Source organism: Myodes glareolus, chromosome 5, assembly GCF_982192425.1.
Source record: "Myodes glareolus chromosome 5, mMyoGla1.1, whole genome shotgun sequence".
Classification (NCBI taxonomy): Eukaryota; Metazoa; Chordata; class Mammalia; order Rodentia; family Cricetidae; genus Myodes; species Myodes glareolus.
The window spans coordinates 94,121,331-94,143,422 of NC_142030.1; the positions used below are offsets into that span (position 1 = coordinate 94,121,331).

At 40.5% G+C, this 22,092-nt stretch overlaps 1 protein-coding gene across 1 annotated transcript in view; it reads right to left on the reverse strand.

Annotated features, from left to right (window-relative positions):
* Positions 1-22,092, reverse strand: part of Thsd7b (thrombospondin type 1 domain containing 7B) — an 878,050-nt gene that overhangs the window by 80,952 nt on the left and 775,006 nt on the right. Inside the window, exon 16 of the mRNA XM_048430634.3 lies at positions 10,069-10,202. Coding sequence (XP_048286591.3) covers positions 10,069-10,202 — 134 coding nt within the window. The remainder of the gene's footprint in view (positions 1-10,068; positions 10,203-22,092) is intronic.

Genomic DNA, 22,092 nt, shown 5'->3' on the forward strand with positions numbered 1-22,092 from the left:
TTCTCACAACCCCAGCTTTACCTCTCAAGTGCTGAGGATTACAGGTGTGGCCCGGCCTTATTTAATAAAGAATTCTGAGGGTTTGCTATGGGATAAGGGTCTGGTTACTGAGGTACAAAACCAGAAGAAAATTAGATACAGTTGCTATATTTGTGAGTGTTTTGTTCTAGTGATAGCAATAAAGGTGAAGATAAAAATGGCCACAATATCCAGATGGTGATGTACACTTAATATCCAAAGACTTAGGATCTGAGGCGTGAAGATTGTGACTTTGGGGCTGTTTGAGGCCAGCCAGAGATAGCTAGACCAGACACAAGGCATTTGCTGATCTACTACCTGTCAGGTACCAAAGTACCCATTGCATTCTAACAGTGATGTTCTGAAGCCCTGTGCTGCCCCCTCCTCCCCAATTATGCTATCTTTCACTGAAAGAGTTTCTTTTAATCCATTAAAATAGAAAAAAACTTTAGGAAATGGTGTGGAAAATGAAACAAGCTGTAAGAGTGAAGCAATAAAAATCTAAGAAGTGCATTCAGGAGAGTGACAGAGCATGGTGGGGAGAAGGAAGAGTAAGTAATGTCTGCATGGGGGGAGGCCTGGCACAAAGTCATCTCTAGGTTTCCATTTCTTCTGAACTAAAAGCCCATAGCAGAAGGAGGGCTCATAGAATGGCTTCAGAGTCTTTCACAGGACAACCCGAGGAAGCTAGAAAGTGCATTCTGCTTGCTTTCTGGAGTTTCCTTATATCATGAACCGACCTTCATCTAGTTCACTTAGCTAACGATAGCCAGTGGGCATGGGCATGCTTTCTGTTCACTTCCAATATGTCGCAAAAGCATTAATAAAGGGATTGCTTACCAAAGCATAATTAATGACGACGATAAGAAGAATCCCATTGTGCTGTAGTCACACCTTCCTCTTCGTTCCTCTCTACTCTTGGAGACCCCGGGGAACAAACTGTGTTCATAGTAACAGGGTGCGGAAAGGCTTATCTTCCAACTACTGGGCACCAGATACCAAGTATTTGCCACAAATTAGATGGCTCATATTGAATAGTAAGCCTTTAAGAGGCAATAATGAAAATAACTACATTTATATTACAGAAACCTACCACAGAAAATTCTATATGAAGAAAATTCTATAATTTGTAGGGGATGGGGTGTTGGGGTGAAGATGGGGTCAAACACTAGTGCGGTTGTGAAAATGTGTACAGTGGGTATCTAGACCCTCAGATGCCCTGTGTAATGCACAATCTGGTGATTGTACCTCTCCTCCCTACTCGAGTAACTGAAGGTTTAATATCAAGAGAAGTTCTCAAATGCCCTTAGATTAGGACCTCTCAGCACTCCGAAGGACCTTATACTTTAGCAGGAATTTCATCAGATGTCTACCTACTAAAAATAATAGCGCCACTAACTCAATAGTTTAATCAATAGAAAGTTATTGTTTTATGACTAAAGAGCGAAGGCATACAGCATAGGTTTCCCAGTGCCTGAGTGCAGATGCAGGGGTTCCACTAGAGACGTTTCTTTCATTTTTCAGGCTCCAGAGGCCACTGTCTTTCCTCTGGGGGCACTTTCTCCCCCTACAAAACAGAATTCTCACACTTCATTTCCTTCTGTCGCCATGTCTTCTTTCTCTCCTCCTCTACCATTTCAAAGTCTCTGGTGAACAAACTATGCCCAGTAAGACAGTTTGGAACTGCTGTCCCTCTGCAGGGTCTTTACCTTAATCATGCCTGACAGCTATCTTTTTCATAAAACACATATCACACCCCAGGAATTTGGATGCAGACATCTTTGGGGGGCTCCCATTCTCTCTGCCACACTAAAATCCTCTTGCTGTGCTCCCAGAATACTGGCTATTAGAATTATCTATTTCATTCATGATCGAAGAAGAAGTATTTCTAGCGATTCTGAGCAGTCCACAAGTAAAAACTTAAGAAGACCGAAACTGAAGGTGTTCCCAGATGAAACGCAGTAATCCATTCTATTTCCCACGCCATCAACTTTCTTGCCCATCTCCCCATCAGCAATCACTCACTTCACTCAGAAGCTGCACAACTGCTTTGAGGCATTTTCTGTGTTGGCTGTCAACACTTCCTGCCTTGTCTCTTGTCAACTGTTCCGCCTTGAACCCCTTTAGTCATGCCCCCATTGTGACTGCAGATCACCCTCTTATCAGAATCAGTGAGCGACTCCACACCACCAAGTTCAGGGGTCATTGCTTATCTCAGGCAGCTCAGCGGCACTGGAGACAACTGATTACTGCATCTTTCTTTAAAAATAAAAAAAAAATCTCCTGCTTGACTTCTTACTTTCTTCTTGTTCCCTTGGATATTTCTCAGTATCAGTTTTAGAACCATTCTCTTTGAATCTTTCTAACTTACAAGTGTTAGAGTTACCCAGGGCTCAAAACGTTATCAGCATATATTGAATTTACAAGCTAATGGCAGTGAAATTTATAACCTTAATCTCTCCTCTGAATGCAGCCTATAATAGATCAGTGGGAAAGCTAATATCATATCTCAAATTTATCGGGTTGGAAAGCTAACTTGTTTTCTTGTCAAACCTGATTCTCACATTTCTCAACTCAACAAATGGTACTATCACTCCTCCTGAGGATCAATCCAGTTAATAATCGTTATATTTCCTTCTTTCCCATTCTATGGCAATTTAAGCATCATCTACAATGTTTTGTAGCAGTGAAATTTATTCCAAAGTTGACGTTCTCAGCATCTTTAATTTTATTAAACCAAATTCAATTGACAGCCTCTCTCTCCTAAAATTCTTTTCTTTCTTTTTTCCTTTCTATTTTCTTCCTTCTTTTTCTTTCTTTTTTTATTGAATTTTATTGAGCTATATATTTTTCTCTGCTCTGCTCCTTGTTTCTCTCCCTGCCTTTAACCTTCCCCCAAGGTCCCCATGCTCCCAATTTACTCAGGAGATCTTGTCTTTTTCTACTTCCCATGTAGATCTATGTATATCTCTCTAAGTGTCCTCATTGTTATCTAAGTTCTCTTGGATTATGATTTATTGGCTGGTTATCTTTGCTTTATGTTTAAGAAATCACTTATGAGCAAGTACATGTGATACTTCTCTTTCTGTGTCTGGTTCACCTCACTCAAAATGATGTTTTCTAGCTCTGTCCATTTCCCTGCAAAATTCAAGGTATTGTTATTTTTTTATGCTATGTAGTTCTACATTGTGTAAATGTACCACATTTTCCTTATCCATTCTTCAGTTGAGGGGCATTTAGGTTGTTTCCATGTTCTGACTATGAAAAACAATGCTGCTATGAACATAGTTGAATACATGTCCTTGTGGATGATTGAGCATCCTTTGGATATTTGCCCAAAAGTGGTATTACTGGGTCTTGAGGAAGGTTGTTTCCTCATTTTCTAAGAAACAGCCACACTGACATTTAAAGGTGCTGTACCAGCGTGCATTTCCACCAGCAATGCAGAAGTTTTCCCTTTAACCCACAACCTCTCCAGCATAAGTTGTCATTAGAGTTTTTGATCTTGGCCATTCTTACAGGTGTAAGATGGAATCTCAGAGTTGTTTTGATTTGCATTTCTCTGATGACTAAGGATGTTGAACATTTCCTTAAGTGTCTTTTAGGCATTTTAGATTCTTCTTTTGAGAGTTCTCTGTTTAGGGCTGTACTCCATGTTTTTTATTGGATTATGTGTTATTTTGATTGTAACATGAAGAGGCCGGGCCTGCTTGTTTGTGTTTATGTCCTGCCCGGCCCCCCAGCTATTTAGTCCCAGAGAAAAATCACACAAAGATCTCTATAAATTATAAAGCTGATTGGCCCATTAGGTCAGGCTTCTTACTGGCTAAATCTCACACCCTGATTAACCCATTTTTCTGATCTATGTTAGCCATGAGGCTCAGTACCTTTTTCAGTGGGGCAGCTCACATCCTGCTGCTTCGGTGATCTGGGAAGGAGAGGGAGGAATCAACTTCCTCCTCCCCAGAATTCCTCCTGCTTTCCTTGCATTATTTCTACTTCCTGTCTGGGTTTCCCACCTACACCTCCTGCTTGGCCAAACAGCGTTTATTTAAAACAGGATTGACAGAATACAGACAATTCTCCCGCACCACTTCCCCCTCTTTTTTTTTTTAAAAAAAGGGAAAATTGGATAGATAATAATGGTATTTGTGAGATATTGTTTATAGATAATTACATCGGCATAGAGTTTTGTATATGGATACAAAGTTAAATTATATTGAATATTGTATGTATGTATGCTTCTACCTGTTTAAAACATTTTTTATGTATTGATATATATATTGTATTGATATATGTATACCATATTGCAGTGTACATTTCTATCTCTGATTAAGATACCTATATATTGTTTATGTATTGATATTTATTGTTTACATTTGGAGGTCATTGTCCTCATTTATTGCACAGTTGTTTATTCTCTTAAAGTTAGATACATGTTAAGAATTGTAGATCAATAGTCATTTATGTCTGCCATTTTTATGGTTAGACTAATCAGGTTCTTTACATACATAGAGATTATATTCTGTATAAATAGTCTTCAACCTCTTTGAAGAGCTGTAGAAAATGGCATTTAATTTAATCTTAGAGTTCTGTGTAGTGAGACACAATCACTCCTGGCAACACCGACCTATTCCTGAGAAATTGTTGAGCACCAAAGACACTCCACTTGAAGCTTGTCTTCTTGACAAAACCGGCCTCTGGGCAAGGAACTGCCCATACCTCAACTACTGACAAATACACGATATCCGGAAATGGATAAGCAGAACTGTCAAATCTTACCAAGACAAGGTAAGACAGTTTTGAAAAATCTCTTGCCTGTTAAAATCCGGAAATGGATAAAATCCAGAAAGGGATAAACAGAACTGTTAAATCTTGCCAAGACAGGGTAAGATGGTTTTGAAAAATCTCTTGCCTGTTAAAACTAATCTGTCAGTTATTCTAGGCCTTAGTCAAAGTTGGTTGCTTCTACGCTGCAAACAGGTCTTTGGTGATTGCCCAGGTAGCCAGTTGTCTCTGTGATTTGTTGCATGTTTTGGAAGTTCTTTGACTGCATTTCCTGATTACTCAGGTAACATTATTTCCCTTCTCAGATCTTCTATGGGGTTGAAGACTAAATAAATGTAGCTACTTTCCTCTCATGACTTGGCCAAGTTATTTATTATACAAGACTTTAGCTAGTTAGAATAGGATATTTGTGCTTATTGTATATAATTTTGTAGGTTTGTACTTACTGTACATAATTTTGTAGTAGGCTTAGAACTCACTTACTTAAACAAAAGGGGGAGGTGCTGTGGGAGTACCTTCAACTCCATCAGCCAATAGCCACTGAAGTAAGAGCCCACTGTGCTGCGGGAGTGCCTTCCGCTCTGTCAGCCAATAGCCGCTGAAATACCAGCCCACTGGGGCGTGGTATATTTCTCTTTAAAAGAAGAGTGGCAAGCCTTGGCTTGGCCTCTTGGTTCCGGTTCCTGCTCCAGCGACTAGGCTCCTTTCCTGACAGATTATGTGTATGTAAATTTTACCCCCCCCCCAAATAAATACCCCTTTAAAACCTAACTGGTATGGGATGGATTCGCCATTATTTGATGACCAATTTCTTGAGTTCTTTGTATACTTTGGAGATCAGACCTCTGTCTGATATGGGGTTAATGAAGATCTTTTCCCATTCTGTAGGCTGACATTTTGTCTTGTTGACCGTGTCCTTTGCTTTACAGAAGCTTTTCAGTTTCAAGAGATCCCATTTATTAATTGTTTCTCTCAGTTTCCTCTGTGCCAGTGCATTCAAGTGTCCTTCCCACTTTCTCTTCTATAAGGTTCAGTGTGGCTGGCTTTATGTTGAGGTCTTTGATCTAATTGGACTTGAGTTTTGTGCCTGGTGATAGATAAGGGTCTATTTTTATTCTTCCACATGTTGATATCCAGTTATGCTAGCACCATTTGTTAAATATGCTTTCTTTTTTTCCATTTTATATTTTTTTGCTTTTTTGTCAAAAATCAGGTGTTCGAGGAGTGTGGATTAATATCCAGTTCTTCTATTCAGTTCAATCAATCCTCCTGTCTGTTCTTTGCCAATACCAGGCTGTTTTCAGTACTGTAGTACTGTGATAGAGTTTGAAGTCAGGGATTGTGATGCCTCCAGAAGTTCTTTTATTGTACAGGATTGTTTTGGCTATCCTGTTTGTTTTTTTTTATTTCATATGAAGTTGAGTACTGTTCTTTTGAGGTCTGTGAAGAATTTTGCTGGGATTTTGATGGACATTGCATTGAATCTTTTGGTAAGATTTTCATTTTTACTATGTAAATTCTGCCTACTCAAGAGCATGGGAGATCTTTCCACTTTCTGGTGTCTTTTTCAATTTCTTTCATTAAAGATTTAAAGTCTTGTCATGCCAGTCTTCCACTTGTTTGATTAGAGACACTCTGAGATATTTTACACTATTTGTGGCTATTGTAAGGGGTGTTGTTTCTCTGATTTCTTTCCCAGACCTTTTATCATCTGTGTACAGTAGGGTTTCTGATTTTTTTTGTTAATCTTGTATCCTGCTATATTACTGAAAGTGTTTATAAGTCATAGAATTTCCTTTGTAGAATTTTTGGGATGGCTTATCTAAACTATCATACCATCAGCAAATAGTGATAGTTTGTCTTCTTCTTTTCCAATTTGTATTCTCTTGATCTCTTTTTGTTGTCTTGTTGTTCTAACTAGAACCTCAAGAACTATATTGAATAGACAAGGAAAGAGTGGACAACCTTGTCTTGTTCCTGATTTCAGGGGAATCGCTGGGAGTTTCTCTCCATTTAGTTTGATGATGGCTGTTGTTTTGCTGTATATTGCCTTTATTTTGTTTAGGTATGTTCCTTGTATCCCTGCTCTCTCCATGACCTTTATCACAAAGAGATGTTGTATTTTTGTTGAAAGATTTTTCAGCATCTAATGAGATGATGATGTGGTTTTTATTTTTCAGTTTGTTTATATGGTGGATTACATTGACAGATTTTCGCATATTGAACCATCCCTGCATCTCTGGGATGAAGCCAACTTGATCGTGGTGGATGATGGTTTTAATATGTTCTTGGATTCAATTTGCCAGGATTTTATTTAGTGTTTTTGCATCAATGTTCATGAGTGAGATTGGTCTGTAATTCTCTTTCTTAGTAATGTCTTTCTGTTGTTTGTGTATCAGGGTATTTGGAGTCCCATAAAAAGAGTGTGGCAATGTTTCTTCTATTTCTATTGTGTGGAATAATTTGAAGAGTATTGGTATTAGCTCTTTTTTGAAAATCTTGTAGAATTCTGAGCTGAAACCATCTGATCCTGGGGGTTTTTCTTGGTTGGGAGACTTTTGATGACTGTTTCTATTTCTTCAGCAGTTATAGGTTTGTTTAATTTGCTTGTCTGGTCTTGATTTAATTTTGGTAAGTGAGCATAGGGCTTTGCTTCCATACTTCTGTCCACTTCAGAACCTCTCTGGACTACCTTTAGGTAGGTTCTTTTAGACAAGAATAAATGCGACCTCCCCACTACCTGAAACCTTTATGATAGCTTCATGGCTTTCATGCTCCGGTTAGAATAATGTTATGACTTTGCCTTACTTAAGAATGCAACATGGAGTCACGTCAGTGCCAGTCAATGAATGGGACATCTGGTTATCCTCCCATCAAGACAGGAAGCCCCTGTCACAAGCTGCTTTCCCTGGGGATTCTCTTTCACACCCAGGCAGCTCTCTCATTTTATTTAGGTTCCAAACTTCACTTTGTTGAGCAAGCTCTCTAAAACAGGACCTCTACAGCTACAAACCCACTTCAGTTTTATTATTGGCATTTCAAAGAGAAGTCATCCCATTTTATGTTTATTTTTGTCAGTTTTCTTTTTCCTTGAGGAAACAGATATTCCTTGTTCACTATTTTATTTCCTATACCCATAACCAAGGCTGGGACACAGAAAGCAAATAATCAAACACACGACTTGAACTTAGAGTTATCACAGTCATGTATGAAAAGTAAAGCAGTTACTTTTCTAGCACTGAGGTTGTAAGAAAGGGAAGAGATAATCTGTTTCATTCATTGTAACCATGTCTTATTAAGATCAATAATAGTTTTTAGTTCAAGGTGCCTGGAAGATTTGGTTCACATTTTGCATGTGACATTAACCATAAGCATGTACTGGTCAGTTAGGGCCACCATATCAAGCAGAAAAACATCACGAGAAGGTCGCACAGGCCATACAGATGTATTTCCTCCTCATTGTAAAATCTAGACATCTGAGAGCAAACTGTTAGCAAGTTGCTTTCTTTCCTCCTGTGTCTATGGTCTTTCCTCTGCATGTATCTGTGTCCTTCTTTCTCTCTCAATGCCTTATTTTGCATTATAGAGAGGGCATTATGTAACCCAGCATGGCCGCAAACTTCTGTTCCTCCTTCCTTTGTCTCCCAAATATACCACCATGCTCAGCTTCCCAATCTCCTCTGCTCATGTAGACACCATTCATATTGGACTGGGGCAAATACACTGCCTCCTTTTCCTCTAAGTACACAATCTCATTTATCTCCACTGCAGTGTGAATACTAGGGGTTAGTACTTTGACAGATGGATTTGTGGAGGGGTAAAATTAGTATACCACCTAGGAACATCTGTTAGTTGCATTTTTTATGCATTTATTTTTACTGTTTCAGGCAGCATATGTATGAGCTAAGCTGCAAGGAGTTTAGTTGCCTGTGTTTTCCTCCATCAGTATCAAACAGTTCTGTCAGTAACAATTGATTCTCTTGATGCTTTCTATCTTCCCTGAGATTTCCTTTTAAAATTGCAAAGAGACCTGAACAGGAAGGAAGCGCAAGATGATGTGTCAGCTTACATTATAAACCTGTTTGGTCAGTCACTTTTCACAACCATGAGAGAGTATGATACAAGACAGAGGTTCTGACAAAACAATGGTTAAATCCCAAAGACTGCTAGAACCTGAGCCAAACAGATTGTGGAGCAAAGTAGCAGTGAACCCAAGGAAAGGGAAGTGAGTTCTCTGCTAGCTTTTGCCTGGAATCCTGAGAAACGCCTTTATAATTCTACCATTGGCTGTTGTTTTTGCCATGCTTTTCTGACATTTTGAAACTATAACTGCTAAGTGACAACTATTGGGTGAATTACTGAATGATGAATCTTTTCCAAGGTCACAGCACAAGTAAGTAAGATATGCCTTAGCAATAGGCTTCCAGCTAATGGTAACCTTAACAGACAGCTGACTCCAGTGTAGTCTATTTCTTTTTTTTTTGTAGTGAGGTTTGCTACATCTGAAAATTTAATACCCTGTGCTATTCAGGTGGGTAACTGATGGAACTAGTCTTTCTTCTTATTTTACACACAGTTGTGTATCAATACTTTCGCTTTTGCTTGCCCAAATGGTAACATCTTTGTGCTATTACGCTTTGTTGTGAAGGCGGCTGCTCTTTGGTTACAAGTTATTTTTAAATGTACTACCTTGGCAAACTCTGGTAAAAGATGTTTTTTGTTTCCAGTGCTTTATATCAAAATCCTTTGACAATCTTCTTCAGCATGATCCAGAATTTATAACTATTTTATAGATATGTTTTAATAGTACAATGTGTAAATATTATCCATAGACTTTTATTGAATTTTAGTGTTTGGGGCTAATTATGGAAGGTTTAAGTTAACCTTTTCAGTGTGATGCAATGGCATCCTCAAATAGACGAAAAGCCACCACATATGCTAAACACAGCACTGAAATAAGCCATGGCAAAGCAGTGGGAACCTCTTGATTTGTTAGCAGTGATGGCTGGGAGCTAATGGACGGGCACTGATCTGTTCCTTGCAGTGGACTGTCCCCAGTATAATTAGGAAATAGTAAAGACTGTGGATGGTGGGCTGCAGAGGCCCTCCCATGCTCACAAGGTAGAGAATATACTTGCTTCCATGGATTCTTGAAGTTGCACACAGTCAGAGGACACAGAATGGATATCATCAGGTACCTAGATAGCAACACCGGTGTTTTTATGAAAGGCACAAATGCTCTCTCTCCTCATCGTCACACACCTGATTCTTCTAGATTGTGTTCCTCTTCCACAGCGGGGTGATCTCAGCTCATTGTTGATTTTGCACGGAGACCAGTGTTCTGCAACCCAGGAATATTGATTGCACTCACTGTAACATGGGACTGCCTCATGAACCTGTCAAGAGCAGGAAAGAAAGGAAAAAAAAATCATGTGGAACCATCCAAGTCACAGAAAATCCTTTAGTAATGCCTGCTGAATATAACCCAAGGAATGACATTGTGGCCCATTACCCAAATTCCACCCCCAAAGGAAGACATATCTGACTTCTCTGAATCTCGTGAACTGCCCGAAGAAGCACACAAGGAAGTCAACTGAAGTTGGATGGTATGCCTTCACAAACAAGAACAAAGGACGGCCATTCCCGCGCCAGGAGCAGGCATTCCATTATCATTCCTCTTCCTCTAAGAACTTGTACATGCCTATGAGATGCCAGCTTTCAATTATATCCTGTGTTGCATCCCCATATGTACTTTCACATGTCAGTTGAAATGAATACACGTAAGGCAAATCTATTCCTGAGTATGGAGGTTTTAGAATGCATAAGAGAAGTGGTATTATTTACACTAGAAGATTCTTTTCTTTTTTTTTTTCCTCCAAATGATCAATGCTAACAGGCAATCGTTCAGCCTCCTGAGCATCGTGGCTTCATAGGAATGTAGTTATCTGTAGCATGATTTCAGAGCATAACTAAAATGGATGTGCTTGCTCATGTGCATGTCCACGTGCACACACACACTATACGAGATAGATACTGTCAACCAGTTACTCATTTGACATTCTTACTAAGGATATTTATAATTTCATGATTAAACGTAAAGCAATGAGGACATTGAACTCTTCTGCTCTTTCCTGTGCATTTGCTATGGTAAATCTTTTCTGAATGTATTGCAGTATATTCCAGGTGACTGAGGGCTCTTTGAGGGTGGACTGAACATTCCTTGCTTTTCATTAAAGATACAGGCTTCTCTTAGAGGCAGAGGGAAAAGGAAACCCTCTGACTCCCAGAGATGACTCTGGAGGAGGCAGAGTGAAAAGGAGGGATGCACTCTCTTACCAAAGATGTAATTAAACTTTCCCTTTTAAACAAGAGTTAAATATAAGTATCCTCCCCTGACCTCCTTTCTAATTCCATAAAATTGTAGGTGAAGATTGGGCGGAGACATCCAAGTAGAAACACAGCCTGTAAGTTTCCACTGAATGCAAGGAGAAGCGCAGTGTAATGGGACAATCAGAGAAAGATCGGAGCTCTGCCAGCATGCTCACTGAAATCACATGTGAGAAAGTGATTGGAGACCCTAGTTCTTCTGAATCACAATGTCAGGAACTATTTTTAACCATGGAATTCTATTTAGCCCCAGCACAAGGAAAAGGAGAACTCAGGGTGAAGAATATGGATGGGCAAAATCAAAGGAGAAAGAAAGACAGAAGGGGAAACGGATGTGAGGAAGGGGAGGAATTAAGTAATAAAAAACAAAATCCCTTCGTGCTATGGATACTGACAAAAATGGAGTGGCAGGGTCGGAAGACTTCCTGCAGTAGAATAAGGAGGCAACTACTTACAACTGAGAAAAGTTTGTTCCCATTCTCATAGGACAGCAGAGGAAAGAGGAAAATCTCCAAAAACAAAAAGGCAAGATTCTTTTATCAGACAGATACTCAACTAACAACCAAGGATTTATCTGACACAGGCACACCAGAAGGATGAGGCTTTCTTTGAATTTATGTGTTATCTGTCTATATCCCTTAATGCATGTTAATATGTATTTTCATAAGCCTTTTAATATGAAACACAAGAAGGTACAAGGCATTCCTACAGGCAACTAAGAAATAGATGAAAATTAATTTTAAAAGCTAAGCTGAGTAGAAAATGGGTGGGAAATCCCTTGGGTAACACACCCAGTTTTCTTAAGCTGTCAATACTGAGAAGAGCTTACATTTCTATACCATGCTCCCACCCATGTAAGCCCCAAGATCAGAAGGAAAATGAAAAACTGCTCGGATGCATACACCCGCCTCAGCATGCATCGGTTGGCTGTCTTTATTCCTTATTCTCTGGTGGTCTGAGATGCTACCCGCAGTGACGGACTACTGTAAGGTGCAGAGAAGTCTGTGGAGGAAGATGATGAGCCATCTTCTCTGTTAAGGGTATAAAACCCAGCAACTCTTCAAAGACATTCCCCAGTCTTGTGGCATTACTTGTCGTTTTCCCTTCTCCATATGTACATTCCATTTTTTTTTACAAAAAGGTTTTAGTGCTGAAGAATAAACCCATAGTTTTGACTAGATTGAGCAGGTATTATATTGGTGAGCTATATTCCCGGATCATGGTCCCTATTTTAATTCTGTTCATGTTATACATTTTCATTGGTGGATGCCTGTCCTCCCCTCAAAGCCCAAGCAAATTTAACATCTCTGTCTCTATAGCCTGTACTGTCAATGTCCACAAACTCCAGCCTAGTGTGGCAGTTACTGCCACAGTGTACATGGCTGGGGAGGAAACACAAAAATGTCATCAGCTTTACCCTGTCTATGATTATCTCTTGTTTGCTCAGCATCTTAATATTTTTTCACTGTGGCTCTATTAACAATCTATATAATTTGGACCTTAAACAACACTGAAAGAGTATACTAAAAAAACACCCACAATTTATGCTCTTTACATATGTATTTGCCGGAGAGAGAAAGAGAAAGAGAGAGAGACTGAGAGAGACTTGTCAGTCTTTGGCAGGAAAAGGCTATGTTTTGGAGGGCCTTATTTCATAAAATATGGGTGAAGGGGAATCTGAATGAGTCTTAAAAAAAACAAAGCATATTTTTGAAGGTACCCAAAAAGTTTGCAAAACTCCTTTCAGTTAATTCTCCCAGTGCAGCCCATTCTATGGTAGCAGGAGTATTTTACTAAGGACAATATAATGCAACACAAAGAAGAAAACCGCCTTTTCCTGAAGATCTGTTGTGATGGAGAGCCATGAGCTCTGTCCCATAAAGTCCTTATTCATTAGGCTAGGATTCACCCACTCCACCGCCCTGGGAGGTTAAAAACCACCCACATTAGGCAAGAATGCAACAGGAATTTCAAGAATAAAGATGAACTCCTTAGGTCCCTGCCATCTTTTTGCTCTGACTGCTGTGTGTTGCTGTTTGGTCGGTGCGGATTTTATTATTATAGCTTTATAAGGAAATCTGCTACCACATGGACCTTATCAGGGAGTCATATGAAAATGTTCTGCAGGAGAGAAATGAGCCGTGGGAAAGTTAAATGAAAATCAGTTCTAAATGGCACAAATTAGGGGAAAATAACAGCTTTTAATAGGCCATAGATGCTAACTACATTGCTGAGAACTCTAAATCCTCTGAGAGAGGCACCAGTTCATTCTCCAAGAAATAAGTCCTATTTATTATGTCTTCACTGGGGACCTGGGTTTATATAATTTTGCCAGCTCTAGATTCATATCATAAACTCATTCACCGAGTCAGTCTTTTAATATTCATGAAATAAACCTGTACTTGCTGCAATGGATCAGTTTAATTAAGCAGTGCTTTCAGCAATACCTTTCAGTTAGATGGACCTCCTTGGCATAAGCTTGGTAGCAGGGCTCTGTGGGGCTTGGGAGTTGTTTTTATTGTATATCACAGTCTTAGAGTTCAAGGGCCCCCAAACAACAAATAATCATATGGAAAAACTATTAATAAGTGTAGAGAGAGGAAGGAAAGGATGGAGAGAGAAAGGGAGGGAAGAACGGAGATGGAATGGAAGAAGGGAGGGAGAAGGATGTAGTCACAGCCTTGGGTAGGCTGTTGCAATAAATCTTGAAGCGAAGCTGCCAGTGAGGACTTTGGTAGAATCCTTCAGCCCCAAGGCTTCCAACCTCAACACTGGATACTTAGCACAATTTTAAAATCTGTTCAGAGGCCCATTTGGGACCAAGGATTGTGGCAAGTCAAAGCCAGGCTCTGTCCTACTGAAATGAGATGAGACGGTCTCTGGGAGAACTGAGAGCTTTAGCACAGTGTGCTTCCTTCTATCCCAAATGTTACGGACAGTTTACCTAAGAATATGAAACTACCTCTGATGAAGCCCTGAATCCTTGGCCATTAATTCTAAGAACTTTCCTTCCAGATTTCTCTATCCAGGTTGTCTCTCCAACTTTCGTGTCATTAGTCTGGCTTGTGTGTGATCATGCACAATGTAGTCTGTGTAGTAGCTGTGCCCGCATCCTGTATAATTATGCCAGCAGCAGTAGCAGCAGTAAAGGTACCACAATAATCTCATGTGTAAGATACTCTGCCTGAAGCCTTCACCATTAGAGTTATTTGGGTTTGACAAGGTTGCAGTGATGCTTGCATGTGGCTAAAAGCAACTATATCTTGAAGAAGGAAATGGCTGAGCTGGAGCATGAATGCAGCTCTCTGAGAGTTCCACTCTGGAGATGTCTGTATACATTGTCTGCTCAGCTTGGTGCAGTGATTCACCAACCACCAAGAGATGACTTATACTAATGACATTGTTGTAGGTGCAATCAAATACCTAGTGGTCAGCAACATAAGAGGGAACATTTTATCTTGGCTCATACTTTGGAGTTACAATCAGCCATGGCAGGGAAGACCTTGCTTGAGGCTGTGGTTGCAGGAGATAGGGCTAGAGGTATCTTGTTGACTGAGGTTTTCTGTCCTGTCCGGTCCTGCAGTCATTAAGTCCCAAAGAAACACACAGAGGACTACATTAATTATAAACTGATTGGCCTAGTTTCTCAGGTTTCTTATTAAATCTTATAACTTTTATTAGTCTATAATTCTTGTCTGTGTTAGCCACGTGGCTTGGTACCTTTATCGGCAAGGCAGTCACATCTTGCTATCTTGCCTTCTCTCCAGCTGGGTCACGACTGCAGAATTAAACTTCCCTCTTCCCAGAATTCTCGTTGCCCTGCCTCTACTTCCTACCTGGCTACCGGGCAATCAGCATTTAGGATAAAAGGCCATTGTCCCACAGCAGTATTTGGTCATTGGCCAGGAAGCAGAGCACAGAGCAGAGTCACAGGAATGCTGCAAAAGCTCAAGGCCTTCCCCACCACCCTGTGAGTCACTTCCTTCAGCAAGACTCCGTGCACTAAAAAGTGCAAGACTCCGTGCACTAAAAAGTACTGCAGCGGTGGTTCTCACCCTGGGGATCACAACCCCTTTCACAGTTTTTTTGCCTGAAAACATCAGAAAACACAGATTCATACAGTAGCAAAATTACAATTATGAAGTAGCATTGGAAATAATTTTATGAGAACTGTAGTAAAGGGTTGCAGCATTAGGAAGGTTGAGAACCACTGCTCGACAGAGCCTCCCAAAACTGCCACCAATGGGAGTGTTCAAACTATGAACCTTCCAGGACATTTCACCTTTCAAGCTTCAGATTACTGGCTGCTTCTTCAGCGGTGCGGATGCTGCTGGTAGTCCATCTTTGTATTTTCAGGCGACAGACGCAACCAATCACATACCACAAGGGCTCAAATGTAAAATATTACACCTGTAAGACTTTTTCCATTGTCCTTACTTCCTAAATAATGAAGCCACTATTTCCACATCCTTTATATTGTATTAGTATGATATATAGAGTTGACTTAAAGTATACATTAGAAAATGCAGAGCCAATATGCTAATACTTTGCTATTAGCATAATGTACCTGAATATATAGACTTTAGTTTCTGCAGACAGTCCCTTGAGGATATTGAGAGATAGTTATAGTTTAAAATTTCTACAAAAGGAAAACCATAAAATAAGCGTTTGAAGTTGTCTATCAGATAATGTCTGTTTCTTTATATAGAAAAATATAATAGAAAAACTGCCAAAGTAATTTATTCTTAAACTTTGGGTATGGAGGCGCCTTTACAATTCCCAAAAGCGAGAATATCTCTTAAAAACACCAATGTCTGAACCTGAAGCAAGAGCAGACATACGTCTTTAAAGTGGCTAAAGTTATTTTAATTAAAATGACGGACTGAAGAGAAATATCCATAAATGTCTTCAAATTTGTACCTACAGGCAAGTCATTCTGCCTCTGATTTTGTGCTGGGGTTTCTCTCAGGGAAACTGGAGTTGGTTTTCTCTGGAGATTCTTTCTAGGTAAAGGGAACAGTACTCCAAAGTGTTGGCAATTGTCAGTTTAGTTCAAGTGCTGACCTGAGTCTGGACTCCCTCTACTTCCCAGGCATTTTCATATGCTAATTTCTTTATCTGCAAGGCTATGACAGGCATCCTCAGAATGCCAGCACACCAGGCTAGCTAACAGAGGCCACAGTGCTTTACATATGCATCACATATTTTCAATTTTGATATTAAAAATGATCCTTACAATGCTAAATGAGCATTATCTAAAAATCTATGGATGAACACATTGAACAACAGGATGTTTATTTAAAAAAAAAATAGTTAATGGCTGTAGTCCCTGTCTTCCTGCGGTTTCCAACTAGTTTTTGTGTGTCTGAGGAGGAATTCACCAAACTTATGTACAGTTTAACGGAACAATGTCATCTGAGGCGTGTTAGTATCATCTCTTGTCAAAAGATGCGACACTGTTGTGATTAATGAAATTTTAATTTAACTTGAGAGCCCCTTTGCATTTGAATTAGCTCATCTCTGGTTAGGATTTTCCAAACCGAGTTGAGAGCAGAAAGTCCTCATGGAACAAGCTTGGCAGACAGTGCAAACAGAAACGAGTGTCGGGAATGGAACTCCCCTACAGCCTCATCCACACTCCAGCTCAGCCTTTCGCTCCTTTAAGCTTTAGTTGTTTTTAGCTTATTATGTAAGGATCAACCAACCTTGTCAAGCTCGAGAAGGACCTGCTACCCCTTTACATAAATAAAAAATTGACTATCAAGAAGGCTGCATCCTAAATTTGCAATACTGTCTAGATTGTGGCAAAAGTCATTTTTATATTTTTAAAAAATATCCCGAGTGGTTCCCGAGCGGTCTGGGAGAGTGAGCAGGTGGAGGCAGGTAAGCTGCCTGGCGTGCCCCAGGAGGCAGCTGTAAGCAGGCAGTGGATTCTAGTCCCAAGGCAGAGATGACTATGGGGGCCATGTGAGCAGGCGGCGAGCTCACAGAGCAGCCAGTCCCAGAGAGAGAGAGAGACTGGCTGAGACACAGATAGATGTGCTTCCTGGAGAGAGAAGAGCAGCTTGCGATCCGAGCATCTGGAGACACATGGCAGGCGGGCAGGAGACAGGAGACATGGACATGTAGAGTGAGATTGAAATATTTATTCAGGGGGTAATGAAGGGGAAGAGAGAGAGAGAGAGAGAGACAGAGACAGAGAAAAGAGAGAGAGAAAAAGGGAAACGGGGAGATTTGCGCAACCCAAGAGGAGAGCAGAGTGTGTGATCCAAGATGGCAGAGAGAGGTCAGGGGTCTCAGTGAGTGGGCGTGGCTTGCCCCTTAAAGGGCCAAAAGAATAATGGGCATAATGGAGGCATTTTTTTCTGAAAAGCTCCAATGTCATTTTCCTGTTCCTTTTCTCTCTCTTTTCTTCCTCCCCTTTGGTGTGCAGTCTTCTTTTTGGCCTAAATCAATGATTTTTTTTTTTGAAACTGTGTTTTATTATGTAGACTCCACTGACTGGCTAATGTCACAGAGGACTGTTTGCCTCTGTATCTGGAGCACTGAGAATAAAGACTTCTGCCACCAAGCTTGGCCATGTTATCCTTTTAGCACTGCCTACTCAATATCAAGGCCAACACCCTCCTGAGGAAAAACTGTGCTGCTTTGCTTTGATTTGAATGTGGTTGCCCCCTACTTACTCTGAGGGCCACCAGGGATTCAGGACCCAAAGTCTTATGATCATGAGATTGAGAATAGAAAGTCAGTGTGACTATTGGTTTTGAGTGGGGGCCTCCAAGAAGTGACTGGATTTGGTCATTAGAGTCAGGAACTCTCAGTACTGAAGCTGTGGTAGCTCCATAAGGTCCAGGGGAGAGCACACACGTGCAGAAAAACACACATTCTATCCGTGGCCTAAGTCAGCCCAGGAGCCTTGCCACAGGGTGTGAGGCTTAGGCTCCCAGTCAGAAGAACTGGTGGCTTAAAGCACCTCCCTATCCTAGGTGTTTGTTTTAGAGATACAAACCTGACCACAGTGTGAATGATTAACATAGATCCACTTCCCTCTAATAATGACAGAAATAATACTGAAGCATCCCAAACTGTGATGACTATGTAGCCATTTCTTTCACACACCCTTCCTGCTTCAGGGATAGTCACGTGGTACCGTGCCGCCACTCCAAAATGTGTGGTTTATAGAGAGGGACTGCCAGGCTCTCAACTAAAGACACAGAGTTGCCTGTGCTGACATAGTTTCAATTCGCCACAATGATAAATAGTTACAAATGATTTAATTAAAAAACTCAGTATACCTTGTGTATTTCTAATAGGATATCCAGAATAGGAAATATCCTAAAACATACAAGGGTTTGAGCTTCACATGGTATTACAGGTTAACCACTTCATGTCTTACTCCATGAGCTGGGTTATAATTAAAACACAGGTACACTAAAAATACTGCAAAAGTTAGGTTTAGCTTATGTGTGGAAACACAAATGATTTTCATGTGTGAATTTGGCGCCCATCCCCAAGGCATCTTATTATGTGGATACAACATTTCAAATTCAGAATAAATTCCCACATCCTGACCCCAGTACTCCAGATGAGAATACTCTACCTGTGACATTACATCTCTGTTTGTAGTTGATTTAACGATTATTTCTAGGTGCTACATAAGTGAATGTGAAAATAAATCAAGGCCTTAAAGGGAATTGCACCATAAAGAGCAGTCAATCAGTAGCATAAATTATTGGTTTTTTCCAGCCCTATAAACTGAGTGATATTCTACAAGGACAACAGTATCATGCATGCATGTACACTCTCACCATGTCTGGAGCGACTTACAGAGCAGAGAAATCGTACCAACCTAGCTAATGTGGGGAAGTTGAACTAAAAAAAAACCTAACTCTGCTCCACAGCCCTTGTGAGATAATCACAATGACTACAACATGAAAAGGATTCTCCCTCTAGGGTCTGAAAGCCTTTGTGAGTACCTCGGGAGATGCTTCTTACTGACATCTTCTGTGTGGGATAAAATCAGGAGAACTATGGAGCTGCTCACAGAACGGTGGGATTCCAGACACGGTGGTCATTCTGATTTTCATAGAACAGATTATAGTTATCTTTCAAACTCAAATGGAAAGAAACAATGCCACGGCAGCAATGATTGCTATTTCCAGAAAATCGTGGATGAGCCAAATTCTTAGTATTTCAAAAGAGGGAGAGAAAAGAGATCACAAACAAAGACATGAAACGAATTAATCATAGGAGGACAGATACCGCATGACTTCACTTGTAGCAGGTGTCTCAATCAAACAGACACAAAGAACAGAAGAGTGTGAGCCAGGGGTTGGGATTGCAGAGATGGAACATTACTAATAAAAGGGTGTAAAATTTCCATTGCACAAGGTAAGTTGTAGAGAGCTTCTGTATGGCATCATGCCCATAGGGCCATAGGTGACAAATCTGCGGAACAACGTGAGTGCCTTTAAAAGGGTAGCTTTCACATTTAGTTCTCTTGTTACAATAAAATGTCTAAAAATTGAAAAGAGAATGCCCGTCTCAGAGACTACATGGGATATTGTTTGCAATTTAATCTAAGAACTGATGGATAATGGATCGAAGGGTTGGTATCTGGATTATAGCTAGATAGATGATAGTGAATGATAAGAAGATTGTATATAGAAATGACAGACAGTAGATGGAAGATGAATGATAATTAGATGGTTGATGGATGATGGAGAGAGATGAAAGATGTGATGCAATGGTAGATAGAAATAGATACAGCAGATTGACATAAAGATAGATAGTAAGCCAATTTTCTAGACTATCACAGCCAAAAATCCACCAAGAAAGCAGTTTTCCCTGTGGTAACAGAAGAGAGACTGGCAGCTAGCGAGAGGGCTCAGTGGTTAAGAGTTCACACTGCTCTTACAGAGGATCCCAGTAAGTTCCCAGCTCCCAGCTGCCTGTGGCTCCACCTCCAAAACCTCAGTGGGTACCTACAAGCCAATCAATACACATGCATATACTCATACATATAACTTAAAGGAAGGAATTAAAAACTAGAGACATAGTAATATTTTTTTTAAAAAGGAGTATGCCTTTGCAGATAACTTAGGCTCTGTCTGGAATTTCCTCATAACTCAAAGAAATAAGGTGGGGCTAAAATACTCATTGGCTAACACATCTGCTTTCTCAGGAACAATGTTCTAATGGTAAGTTAGTAAAAAAAAAAAAAAAAAAAAGTTTATCAAGAAAGGAAGAATGTGCCTGACTTCAAGCTTGCGTTTTTTTATTCTCCTGGAGAAAACTTTGAAGGGAAAGACTTTCTCTGTGGCTTCTACAGGGAGAGGGAACTTCCCGGCTCCTATTTTCAGGGACTCGGAGCTGTATGTTCTTCCTAAAGGATACATTTATGCATCTACTCTCTCAATGTGTGCAAGAAGCCAAGGAGAACATCCAGGAAAACAACAACATTTTCTCTCATAAAATTTTGAATAAGGAAGCACTATAACCCAAGGTACTTATCCTCCAGGCAAGAAGTCCTGTAAATGTGTGGTTAGATTACCAAATGCAAATACATAAGGATTAATAGCTCTCCTCAACTCTAATCTAAATTGAGCTGATGTGGACAAGTGGGCTGTTAATCAAACCAACAAACAGAAATCTAAACGTAATTCTTATGAATAGTGCACAGAGGCCATTATTCATAAAGGATGAAGCCGGGGGACTACAGGTAATGGGGTAGGGAAATGGGAGAACAATAAAGTAGGATTGGATAAGACTTCTGATCGTCATAGCAGGATGTATTCCAAATAAAGGTGGGGAAGAAGAAATCATCTTGAACATGAAGTAAATGGGAGTGAGTGGGAAGGCTGAGGATAGAGGGAACTGGTGTGTCTCAGCCTGAGGTCTAGGTCACGGGTTAATGAGCCTCCGAGCCTCCGAGCCTCTGTCTGCCAGGGTCTCGGAAGCTACTAACACATAATGAGGAGGAAGACATTGCAAGGCACAGGGGTGAAAATGAAAGAGACAATCAAAACAGTGGCATGACATCGGAATCATCTAAGTTTAATGTATTCTAGAACGGAGGGGAACATTCAAGCTTTTGTTTATAACCCACGGTGTGAGAAACGAAAGACTCGTGCTTCCAGGATGCCCTGGTTCTAGAGAATACCCATCCCTCATGAGAAGGGCAGCGGAAGCCCCAGGGTGCCGGCCAAGAAAAGTACCCCATAAGGCATTTACTCCTTAGTCCCTTTTATGTTGGCTTGCCTGAGATAAATCCCATACCAGGTGTGACCTGAAATCCATCCAGCCTTCAGAAGATTTCCTCTGAACTGACGACCATCCCCAGTGACAAGACCAAAACTCAGTCTAGCTTCAGTTCCAGGAGCTAGTCCAAAAGGAAAGCTCGTAATTGGCAGCACCGCCTTTTCGCACCAATCTCACCATTCCCTAGGGGCCTCGTCCCGGCCCTCCACTCTGTGCATCACCGAGGCAAACAGACCTTCCCTACTGTGAAATGCACCAGAGTTCCTGATCATTGCTCACCTGAAGTCTGCCGGGAAATGAGAAGTCTGCTGGGAAATGCCGGGTAAATAAGAAAAAAACATGAAAGTATCCTTTGTTCTGCCTAGAAAAACTAAGGTTTTGTTTTTGAAAGAAGTGAAAAAGACAATATTCCAGTGTGCACACTGTTGCGAACTTGTTCAAAATGAAGCTGTAGTCCTCACAGAAGGAGGCAAAGAAGGGATCGTGGCACCATTCCAGGAAGAGGACCAATTACTATAACCTTGTAGTTCTGGAAAAATCAAAAGATTCAAAATAGTTATAAAACACCCCTCAAAAGACCTTGGCATAGTAGACATCTGCTGCCAATATCTACATGTGCCTGCATGTGCACACACACAC